The 11884-nt window shown below is 36.7% G+C and overlaps 1 protein-coding gene across 1 annotated transcript in view; it reads left to right on the top strand.

The window, feature by feature from the left end:
• The window catches only part of TNS3 (tensin 3), a gene marked incomplete at its 3' end in the record, with an annotated part of 62984 nt that overhangs the window by 9826 nt on the left and 41274 nt on the right, over positions 1–11884 (top strand). The window contains exons 5-10 of the mRNA XM_010285351.1: positions 2815–2898; positions 6194–6306; positions 7442–7502; positions 7639–7714; positions 9534–9663; positions 10659–10724. Coding sequence (XP_010283653.1) covers positions 2815–2898; positions 6194–6306; positions 7442–7502; positions 7639–7714; positions 9534–9663; positions 10659–10724 — 530 coding nt within the window. The remainder of the gene's footprint in view (positions 1–2814; positions 2899–6193; positions 6307–7441; positions 7503–7638; positions 7715–9533; positions 9664–10658; positions 10725–11884) is intronic.

Below are 11884 nucleotides of genomic sequence, written 5' to 3'. Positions count from 1 at the left end.
AGGAGGTTGGACTAGGTGACACCCTAAGGTCCCTTCTAACTTGAGATATTCAATGATTCTGCAGAAAAATTCTCCAGAGGGTCTTTCGAGGTGAACGAAGAAAGGTGCAAGAAACCATTTTTATATAATGATACCATTTTTATTTTATTAAACCCACCTATTTGCCACATCTATCAAGTTGCCTCTTTTTGAATCAATGAGAAACTATTCCTAAAGTACTTAGGGAAAACACTTACTGGAATCTGGAATCGATATCTGAATCATGAATTCCTAGACATTGATCAAAGTGCAGAATGCAGTTTAAGAAATAATCTAGACTTTATCTTGCAGTCAGTTCAAACAGTAGGTGTCCGATTACTTGGTTTTAATTGTTTCTTTTAGAGTGCTTAAATTATGAAATGACAATTGACAATTTATGTCAAGAAAGATAAAAATTTGATAAATAGTCTCAAAAGGATGAAATGTATTTGGTTTGGTTTTTCCTTTGTTTTTATTCAAATTGTTTTCCCTTGGTCTCTTTTAAATATACATAGAAAAATGCATTAAAATAAAAATGCACTGTAAGGCATTAAATCAAAATTGGTTCTGAATTCACACCAGTCTGTCAATAATAGATTTGATCCAATACTGTAGTGGATGAAGTCCTGAATCACTATAGGCTGGTGGCAAATTACTTATGGATTTCAGCAAAACCAGCGTCTCAGAAAGTAATCTGTGTTCACTCTGGTAAGCCTGATTGATAGGCAATTGCAGACTAAGAAATTAAGTGCATTATACCCACCAATATGTGCTGAAAAAATAAATGCATACATCTTCAAGTAGCAATTGGGACAGTGATTGCAACAATTTTATAATATTTTGTTGAGAAGTATTGTGAATATCAAAATCTGTCAAGTGAGGATAGCGTAGTACTGTGTTGTGATCTCAGTGTTGGAATATTGTGTCATCCTTAAAGGTGGTACCTGACTATAAATACATTTTAATAATGCCATAACAAAACACCTGGATGTGATTGTAAAGCCTGGTAATGAAAGGTGTCATCTTTTACCCCCGACAAATTCAGGGTTCCTTCCAGTGGGGTTAGAGGGGAGGAGTGAGTTTAGAAGCTTTCCTTTAAATTTTTGCATATCTGTACAAAATTTAACTTTTCTGTGTAAGAATGGTGTTGGGGAGGTTTCCCAGCTAGGATTTGTATATCCCTAGCATTATCAAGGCTCTTCAAAATGGTACACGGCAACCTCACAGAAGCAGGAATTACTGCGGGTGCTGCTGTTGAGGGTGCCAGCTGCCGTGTCAGAAACGGTACTCGGAAGACTGAGGATGTTCACACTAAATGAAGTCCTAATTGCCTGCATGCACATGCCAAAAAATGCGGGCTTAGTGAAGAAGCTTTATGATGCAAACCCCTTTTAGTTATATGTTAGATACCTGATTTTCTCATTTAGGGAGGAATAATGTGTTGTCAAATTTAACAAGGGCAAACAGAGCTCTTTGTAATAGCTGGTAAACTCTCGTTTAGCAAGTAAAGTACTAGCAGTCGTTGGCCATGAGTGGGTTGCCTAAATTCTGGGTGGTAGTGTGGGTGAAGATGTATGAAGAAGTATGATGGGTTGGGTGAAGCAGAGAGTTTTTGGGTTAAGCATATTCTAAGCACACACTATGTAATCTTTAACATCCGTGAAGAAAAGGCATGACTTTCCAGCCTGATCCAGCACCCCGTCAACATAATCTGTAACTTCTGATTAATTTTTGGAAAAGCTATAAATTACATTTTTAGCCTGATATGCATATGTATGCTTTGCACAGTTTTTTCCTCCGAACTCATTTAGGTTGAACTAGATGTGGAATTTAAAATCTGAGATTCCAGCGTCTAATTATTTCAAAACTTATGCTTTTTTTTATGTCCTGATGTTAATTAACACTGTCAGCTACATCTGTTAAGAGACACATTGTTTTTATCTGGTATAGATACAACAGAATCAGCACAGTGTGTTACTTGGCATATGTGATTAACAGCATTCTTACTAATTTTTGGCACTTCTATTTCTTTTTTTCTATATCTTCTTGCCTTCCTCCACACAGATGCAGAAGACCCACATCAGAGTCATTCTGGATAGAGAACGGAAGAAAATGTATTTTTCTGAATATCTTGCACCTTAATTGTGCGTTTGAACAGTTTGTGGTTGTCTGATGCAAAACAGTTCTTTTACAAAGATTGACAGTTTCATTTTAAACACTCTCTCCCTTGGTGGCTCAGGGCACAGGAAGCAAAGACTGAATGAATTATATGACTACTTAAATGATCCTCTAGCCTGGCATCCTTTTTACCTCATGTACTGTACTACAGTCAGAGCTAAGCAGTGGTTTTCCTCTCTATAATGTTGCTGCTTCTTTTTAAAAAGAAAATAAATTTGTATTTCGCAGAGAGAACTCCCCAGTGGCACTCTCAGGAAGTGATGGCAAGTATCTATCTTTTGCCAGCTGAGCTGCTTGGCTAAGCTAAAGTTTATTGCATTATGACTTTTAACATATTCATGTTGGAAGTATGCAATCCAGTTAATTGAATAAGGGAGTAGGTACTTTGCCTCAGGAAAGAAACTGCCTTAAGGTGTGGAATGAGAAGGTGTCAGTGGAAAAAACATTCTTGTCTGACCTGTAGGTGCCAGAGTTGCTAGTTAGGTGGTGCTTTTCTTTTTCCTTCCTTTCCTTCTTTTTCCTTCCAAATATTTTGGCATATTTCAAGCAGTAACCTGCTGAATATACAAGATAATCCCAAACTGGAATAACATTGTATCTGTGTCTCTGTTTTGACAGTGCTGATCAGGCTCTAGACAGATTTGCTATGAAGAAATTCTTTGATGATAAAGTTTCAGCTTTAATGCAGCCATCCCAAAGAAGGTATTTAATTTGTTTCTAATGCATACCAATAAGAAATATCATCATTATCTTCTGCCCCCATCCCTTACTCCCTCCCCTGCTATGTGAAGGCTGTTTCTGCAAGATCCTCCAATGATTCCTGAACTCTCAGCACTTTATCTTATATTTTTCTTCCTTGATTGATGAGATCTCTCCTTCAGTTCCTGCATGTAGCCCAAGATAAGTCCTTTTGTAGCACATTGTTATCTACATGTGTTCTCACTGCATTGTTTGTTAACAAAAGGAGATGTCACAATCTATTTCTTGATAGCTCCAAGACAATAATACACATCATTTATGCCACAGAAAAAGAGTTTATGGAATGCGTGTTGAGCAGTGTGCAATAAAGACCTTATTACCATTTGTTTGGAGAATCTGCAGGTTATGCATCTGCCCCATGTCCATGCTAGTAAATGTTGGTCAAAGCATGTATTATTCATTCTGTCTATCTGGATGTCTTACCTTTTCAGGCTGTCTGGATGAATACGGTTGAGTTAGGACTCAAAGTGAGCAGTTTGGAAAGTGAATAGTTCTGGGGCTTGCTGTTTACCTCATTTTGATAAGAGGTAACAAAGAATTTGTCACCAAAGGAGGCTGATATCCATCAGACAAGTAATTGTGATATAGGCGAATCTTCTTTTAGAAACATAAAATATCAATTTGATTTAGTAATTACTGTTTGGTTTTGGTCTTAATCAGCATGTATACAGTAGGTTTTTTAGAAGTTATTTAGAAGATAAGCCTTTGCTAGTAATTAAACTAGAAAATAAGTAATAACAATGTGCATAAGGCATTTGGTTCTGTTAATCTCTAAATAAGAAAAGCTTTTCTGTTACTGCTTGAACCCATTTGGTGAGCTGCACAGCTCTTTTTGACTTGAAAAGTAATAACACGGCATTCCATTAGACTTGAAATAAACTTTTCATAACTAGAAATTTACTGGCCTCTTTTTTCTTCTTTTTTTTTTTTTTAGTTTTATGCCGGCATATGTGTATTGCTTTTTAATAATAAGGATTTGAGCGTGGTGCCTATGAGAAAGTAGTGTGAACCATAGGAGCAAAAGGAAATAGATGTTCCTTAATCTTCCCATCAAGAAGCCTTGTGCAGCGGTGTATTTCCATGAGAGCCAGGGACCCTCATAGCAGCCTCTGTGAATTGTGTCAGGGTGGTTTTTACAACAATGCTGACAGGAAACTTCAGTAGCTACTAACTTAGGTGATCCGTATGGGAGCCCTAAAGCTGGAGATGAAATAGGTGTAAATGGCGGTATCTAGCTTTCCTACCTCTTAAAGGACACTTGCTTAATTCTTCTAGAGGGTGGGGAGGGAAGTCTCAGAGAGACTCAGTTCATCTCCCGACTGGTGGAATTAGCAGCTTCGCTCAGCAGTACTGAACTCGAGCTGCCCTTACCATCTTCCAGACACACGCGCACACAGGTCCTTTGGAGTGTCTCTCCCCACGAGAACAGAGGAGGTTCTCCAAACCATTTGTGAGAACCATTCTCCTGAACCTGGCCTTTCCTACCTTTGCCTGGCCTGGCAGTGACTACTAATCCTATTGCAGAGAAAGGAAAACGCACTCTGTGATATATGTGGGTAATTTTACAATCCTTTTTTGATCCCATTTTGATCAATTAGTGGCGTGTATCACCTTTTTAATGTGCTTTTTCTCTGAAACCATTCTTGGATGATTAATTAGCAATGTCCTTGTTAAAATCCAGCCGATGTATAAGCAGGTATAACTTAGGTGAATATCAAAATGATAAAATTTGAAAATATACCCATTATTTGTATTTTGAAACATTCTCCACTGTTTTGTCCAGAAAAAAGTAAATTGTGGCCATTAAGCGCATCAGTCCTGAAAATACCACTTAGCTTTTCCCCACTGCTAGTCAGGTACTGTAAGAGTGGCAAGAAAAGCAACTATAGACCAGATCTCCTATTCTGAATCCATTCTGACAATAATTAAAATGGATACCTGTTCTCAGATAAGCAGTTGAAAGTTTGCCTGAATTAAGAAGTACAGATACAGGCCCTTCATATTTAAAAATTCCTCATAAATCTTCAGGGTAAATCTTTGAACATGCTTCTCAAAACTAAGCCAACTGCCTATAAGCCTCTTAAATGCAGTGCCTTGAGAAAGATGTTCAGAAATTCAGTCAAATTTTTGGAATTATTAAAAACAGGTAGTGCTAGAAAGAAAATATTCAGACTGAGAGGTCCCTGACAAAATGTTTTACCACGCTGTTTTTTGTCACGTAGGTGTGACAATTTGTAAGTTTGTGCTTTTGATATACCAGATATTTTCAGGAAGATTGAACGAGGAAAACAAAAAGCAAAGTTGTCTTTTCTTAACTTTTCAAAATAAAGTGAGCTTTGCTAGCTGTCTATAAAATGAAGCCTATTTTAAACCACCACAGCCCCCACTCTGGGGTAGTAAAGCTGTCATTGGGCAGGATACCCTTAGTTGTGGTGTTACCAGGCGTGTGCAGTAAGGGATCGGCTAATAAGATCTGTGTGTAAAAAGGATTTTCTTTTTTTCTGTACATTCCTGAGAGTGAGGTTAGATGAAGGTCCTGTCATGGGCATGGTATAAAAAGGGGCTCAAATCCAGTAGAAAAAGTAAAGGAGACTGATTTCCCTTGGTTATTTAAGGAGATAGGAGGAATTTGTTTAACACACTGCAGTGATGTTCGCTTGCATGTACTTGCTCAAGAGCTTGTGACCAAACCAGGTATTAAAGAGCAGAAATAGAATTATTTTCATGCTGCTATGGTAGTTTTCCTCTGTTTGGTGCTGAATGAGATCACTTCTCATTATGAAGGTGTTATTTGCCTGCATTGGCCTTAATGCTAAGATTTCTGACAAGGGCACTTCTTGCTCTTCTTTTAACGAAGTGCACTGCACTGTAAATGGAGTGGGACCTGTGTCATGCTGCTGTGAAAGCCAGTTGAGACCTTCAGCTGCAACTAGAAATGTATACCAAAATTATTGACTTTACTATCTCTACTGGTTCCTTTCTTATTTAGAGTAGTGGTGTAAATAGCTAAAATGAAGACATCAACAATAGCAGTGTAACAGCCATGGATTTAACAAAGTGGTAAATTAAAGTGTCTTTTAATGCTATTTTATGAAGATTATTCTTTTGGAGTTCTGTGTAATGTCACAATGCTATTCACTACCAATGGCCTAGAAATACTCATGTGTAAAGAATGTATTTCCCTGATACGGTTTCATTGCTGTTTTTATTTTAATTCGGATAAATTTTATATTTTTAGATACGTGCAGTTCTTAAGTGGCCTTCTATCTGGATCTGTGAAAATGAATGCAACCCCTCTTTTCCTGCACTATGTTATCCTTCATGGCATCCCAAGCTTTGATGCTGGAGGAGGTAAATTACCTAATTTCTCCTGTCCAAGTGTAGGCTCAAAGTCTTGTTTCATTTTGGAGCTTTCTGGGAAAGCCTGCATGAATCTCTAAGTAAAATTGATGCTCCTTGATATCTGTCCAAATATTCCCAACGAAAGAACCAGGAGAAGAGATAAAAATTTAGTAAAAAGTACAACAGGTGAAATAAAATTGCTGTCCTTTGTTAAATGAAGAGTTGATGCTCTTCCTGTCTGCCTAGTTTCTGAAAAGTTGTGATCCTATTCCCTGCAAAAGAGCTGAGAACCTGGTCAGATTTTACAGTAATTTCCTCCTTGTTTAGGAAACAAACATAATCATAAATGCAATCTCTTTTCTGTTTTGAGGTTGGATTTTATTTAGAAAAGCCATTTGGATATGGTGTGCTTCTAAGGTGGCCTGCTATAACAAGTGGCTTTAAAATTAAATTGCTAAACCAAAACATTGTGCTAGAGCATAGTAAAGGAGTATAAATCTGTATTTTTATTATCTGAGACTTAAATAGCATCTGTCTTTTGAAATGTCAGCAGCATGAATTTGCAGTGCTCCATTGTCATTGTTGTTCTGTCTGTTTAGTCTGGTTTTATTTCTAAAATAACTATTCCAATAAAGACAAGATATTGTTTGTTGTAGTAAGAAATTTAAGGGACTTACTAGTTTTGAAAACTGTAGCTCAAATATTTTGTTTAATTTTGAAAATGCTCTTTATTTTCTTTTGGGTTTTGGTTTTTTTCTTTGTTTTGGCAATTCTCTTTCATCCCTTAATTTTGTTTTCCTGCAGAAAAAGTGGGAATGAAGGAAGACGGATATCTGATAAGGAGCAAAGTGTTCCCTCTTTCTTTCCGTACAGGAATCCTTTAAAATCCCCTCCTCCCCAATTCAGAACTAGTCGAAAGATCAGGAAGAAGTGACTTTTTCATAAAATATAATCAAATACTTTTTTTGAGGGGGAAATGAATCTGTCAAAGCCAGTTCTGCATTCAAAGGATATTTTGACAGTCAACATAGTGTTGCTTGTGTGCCACTTTGCTCATCTTGGATGTGCATGAAGGTTCCTTACTGTAATACTCAGATAAAGGAAAATCATTACAAAATGGTCTTTTCTGTTGACTCTTTTTCAGCTTGCCGGCCTTTTCTGAAGTTATACCAGGCTATGCAACCAGTTTATACATCTGGAATATAGTAAGTGATAAGCATTTTCTTTTATGTTTGAATCCAGGTTTTAATTCTCATTAAATAATTGCAGAATTTTGTAGACTTTTTTCCTTTTTTTTTTCTTTAAACCATAAATTTTATTTTTCTTTTCTCTCTTGTTAAGTAGCGTAGGGCCAGAAAATCAAAGCCGAATCTGCATTGCTATAGACCCTGCCCAGCTTTTGAAGGGAGATATTATGGTAAGTTAATTGTATGTTAATTAATGTGATTGTTTAAGCAGATAAAGAAGTTAATATTTTAACACAAAATTGTAAAGGAATATATATAGTGTTAAAGAAGCTCTTAAGTATTTTCAAGCTTCTTTTTCCTCACATAATATATTTAAATAGAATTATCACGGTTAATTTCAGGCCAATTATACGTTTTAGAGCAGATTAGAACTAATGTCTCTCATCAGGGTCTCTCTTGATCCCCTTTATGTCTATTTTTCACTTCTGGGCAAACTTGCAGCTTTCATCCTTTATGACGGTGTTTTGCCTTTGCACAGAATTGCCGGGCATAGTGAAAAATGAGCATTTATTTATTCTTGAATCAAGCAGTCTGTTTCTCCTACCTTATATTTTGGTAATTTAAGGCACTGGCTTTTATGGCCATGGTTCTAGAAAAATGGTGCTGGAAGTTGTGTTGGACTAAGAGGAAATAGATCCCTTCAATAGGCAGGGGTTTGTACGCTATGTTAATTTTAATGAGTGTAAAGCACTCTTTAAAATAAGAAACAAATACTGTTTTACCTGATATTACCACTGTGCGGTAGGGGATTCTCTTTTAAAAAAACAAAGAAACAAAACAACCCCAAGTACTCACTTTCAGATAAAATAATGCTTACTTGCATTAAGAATTCCCCAGCCTTTATAAAGGGTTAGTGATATGTGGTTTGTATAGAGAATACCTGAAAAAAAACCCATCTCTGGTATGTGGGCAGAAATATTTCAGAAGTTTTCCGGTGTGCCATGTATATGGTCAGCACTAATAAACTTCTGGAATTCAAGGCATCATGAGGTTACTATAATGAAGAGTAGAGAGCAACAGCTTATGTTAGATTTCTCAAATCCTGTAGTGAGAAGAATTCCATAACTATGTTTTAATCGCAACTTTCAGAAGCATCCCTCTTAAACCCCTAGTCTTTCTTGTATTACTTCAGTTTGAATAACTGTTTGCTTTTCAATTATTCAATATTTTCTGTCTAGAACACTACTCAGTCTGCCTTAAGAGGTGATTTTTGTTCTTTTTAATGCATTTCAGTAACATTTGCTTTACCATAAAATCCTGATATCATCAGGATGGTATATCATAAAATTTTCAATCCTGTGACTAAGGTTGCCAAAATTTTTGTGTATTCCTGTAAGAATGCTGAGTGACTTTGTATTACAGTTGACTCAGAGAATTAGTAGGTTAGTCTAGTCTAAGGGAAGCTGGTGTTGGAGAGTAGATGTATTGTGTTCACCTTTAGCTGCTGAAATTCATACTAGATGTAATTTTTACAGACTTCAGTGTTGTTCTAGACGAGGTGTGAAAACTACTACCAACTTCCCACAGTAACATAAAACAGGATCCTATCATCACTAGAGTAGGTTTTTAAAAAAGTTCTAAAATAGATGTAATCAGCTCGCAGGCTTGCTTCTAAAAACTCTGCATATTCTTCAGTTATTTTGAAATGGGTGTGCTGTAATTCAGTTTTACATTAATTTGATACCGTGAAGAAGTACGGCTACAAGTCAGCGTTCCAACATTGTACAAATGTTGAGATTCTGAATCATAATCTACTGATTGGTGACTGATAGTGATGACAATAGTAATTATTACTTTTACACATCCAGAACTATCTTGCCTTGGGCCTGTATAATTTTAAAAGATTGAATAACATATACCCTGCCTGTTACGACATCAGAGGTGTCTGCAGGAAATTGCACTGTGGCTGCTTTACTTAGCAACTAAATCATACACACATGTTTGTTCAGATGTGTAAGAAATTACTTCCTGACATGTTTCTCTCTCTAGCTGAAGTGTTATCACAAAAAATACCGGTCAGCTACTCGTGATGTGGTTTTTCGCCTTCAGTTTCACACTGGAGCCATTCAAGGACATGGACTGGTGTTTGGCAAAGAGGATTTGGACAATGCCAGCAAAGGTACTTGCCTTCTGTGGTTGGTTGGATGTGTATGTGTGCGGGGGTGCATATGTGTGCCTGTGCATGTGATGATCATCTTCAGGACCTGTTTTCAAAAGGATTCTTGTTTCTTTTCCGTCCCTATTTTTAGGGAAAAGGAGACTGCTTTGTGTTAGTTAACTCATAGCATGTAACACAGGTAAAACCCTAATGAGAAGAAAAGCTCTTCAAGTGAGTTAACTTTTCAAAATAATTCAGATACTTCTACGTAGTCCTCATTGCCTCCTCTCGGATTTGTAAAAACAACAGATATTTGTTTAAAATGGTGACTCTGTTAGTCACCATTACAGGAAAGAAGATGAGCTAAGCCCATCCCTTTCTTGGCTGATGAAAACAGTCACAGAGTCTGACACTTGGTTTGTGACCTAGTCTGCTCAAGCATCGAGATCTTTTAATACGCTTTCAGAATATCCAAAAATGGAGGCAAAGTTTTCAGACACATTTGAAAACGTATTGTGCTAGTCTTTGCATTTTCCAAATTATTACTTCAGTTTTATTTTTATGTTTTTATGCAGGACTGTAACTCCCTCACCCCACGTTACTAGCAAACTAAAATAAAATTTTCTTGCAACAAGTGGCTACACAAAAATTTTGGGGTTATGTATTGCAGTTTAGCCAATATAGAGAACAATTTTAGTTTGCTCCTGAGTGTGTTTTCCTTTAAAAGCCAAAGCTAGCCATGTCTGTCTAGAGAGAGATTTGGGAACTGTACATCTCTTCTGCTTTTGACTGCTCTTGGAAGTAAACAAAACTCCAGCTGACACTTTATGTGGTCTTTTCTGGAGAATGTATGGGGCAAAGAATGTGGCTCTAGAAGCAAATCACTCAACTGCAAGTGAGAAGGGAAGAGTGATGAGTGTATGCGTATTAATAGCTATAGAAAATCCTGATTTCTGAGTTCCTTGGAACTACTTTCCTGGGAGATAGCTTGATGAAATACTATCCTTTGTTTTCAGATGACCGTTTTCCTGATTATGGCAAAGTGGAATTAGTGTTTTCAGGAACTCCAGAGAAAATTCAAGGTGAGTATACAGAAGAAAAAATATGCTTAGTTTGAAAATAAACCACATTGAAATGTTTTGGGTATTTTTAAGTGCTTTTTTCCTCTTTTATTCCACTTGTAGAGGATCTGGAATTCAACCTTACTGTTAAAATATGTAATATAGTTACTGGTTTAAATTTGAAAAATTTAATGGAGACTCTGTATTTATGTCAGCATAGGAATGATCAGATTTTATTTTAAAGCTATACCAGAACAGTTGCTGATGACTAGTAGAAAACATTTGTATATCTTCGTAAAACATGCATAGTATAGGTAGCTTGGCCCAGCGTAAGTGGCAGCAATGGCCTATCCCGTAACTTTTTTGGATGTTGTCATAACTGATAATGTTTGCAGTGTTTGGACTGTATTCAGTTTAGCATGTAGAGATACAGCTATAGTTTTGTTGGAAATGCTTCTGTTTTGAAGTTGGCTTGTAGGGTATATCCTGTATGCCTCCAGAATTCTGTTTTAATACATCTAAGATCATAGATAATTACGGCCTGCAATAAGAACTTAAGATCATGCTTTATGTTGCAGTTTAATTCTGTTAATGGATCTGTACTTACTCATTTTATGATGTCCCAAAAAGTATGGGTTCTGCCTGAGACTGAATGAAAACCAAATATTCTTAACTGTCTCCTACACGTTCCCGTTCAGTGTCCTGTGAATTGCATGCTTTCCTTTTTTTCTTCCCGCCACCGCTTTGATCACTTAGAAACTTGTAGTAGCAGCCAGTAAGAAGTTGGATTCTGTCCAGCTGAACACGAAGATCTTGCTTAGCCTGTTGGAAAGCCATATAAGAAAAACAGGTTTATAAATAAATTTGTCCAGCTTGTTCTAAATATTTCTGGATAGTAAATGCTTGAAGAGACGCCAGCTGACGTGTCTGAGAAAGGATCAAAATTTTTTCAAGTCTCCCTTCCTTAGATGGCAAATCAGAGGTGTGTTTTTTAGCAGGCTCCAAGTTTTTGGAAAGTAGTGTTCTAAGTAATTGGAAATTTTTATTCAGTTGCTATCTAAGGGGTTTACTGGCTAGGAAGAAGAGTTCACCTTGAAATACTTATTTACAATTTCTGCAAAATTACTTTTCCGCATCTGAAAATATTATAGAATCATAGAATAACTGCAGGGTATCTCTAG

Source organism: Phaethon lepturus, unplaced genomic scaffold (assembly GCF_000687285.1).
Source record: "Phaethon lepturus isolate BGI_N335 unplaced genomic scaffold, ASM68728v1 scaffold6214, whole genome shotgun sequence".
NCBI lineage: Eukaryota > Metazoa > Chordata > Aves > Phaethontiformes > Phaethontidae > Phaethon > Phaethon lepturus.
Note: the sequence above shows the minus strand (reverse complement) of the source record. Positions and strands in the feature narration are given on the sequence as shown.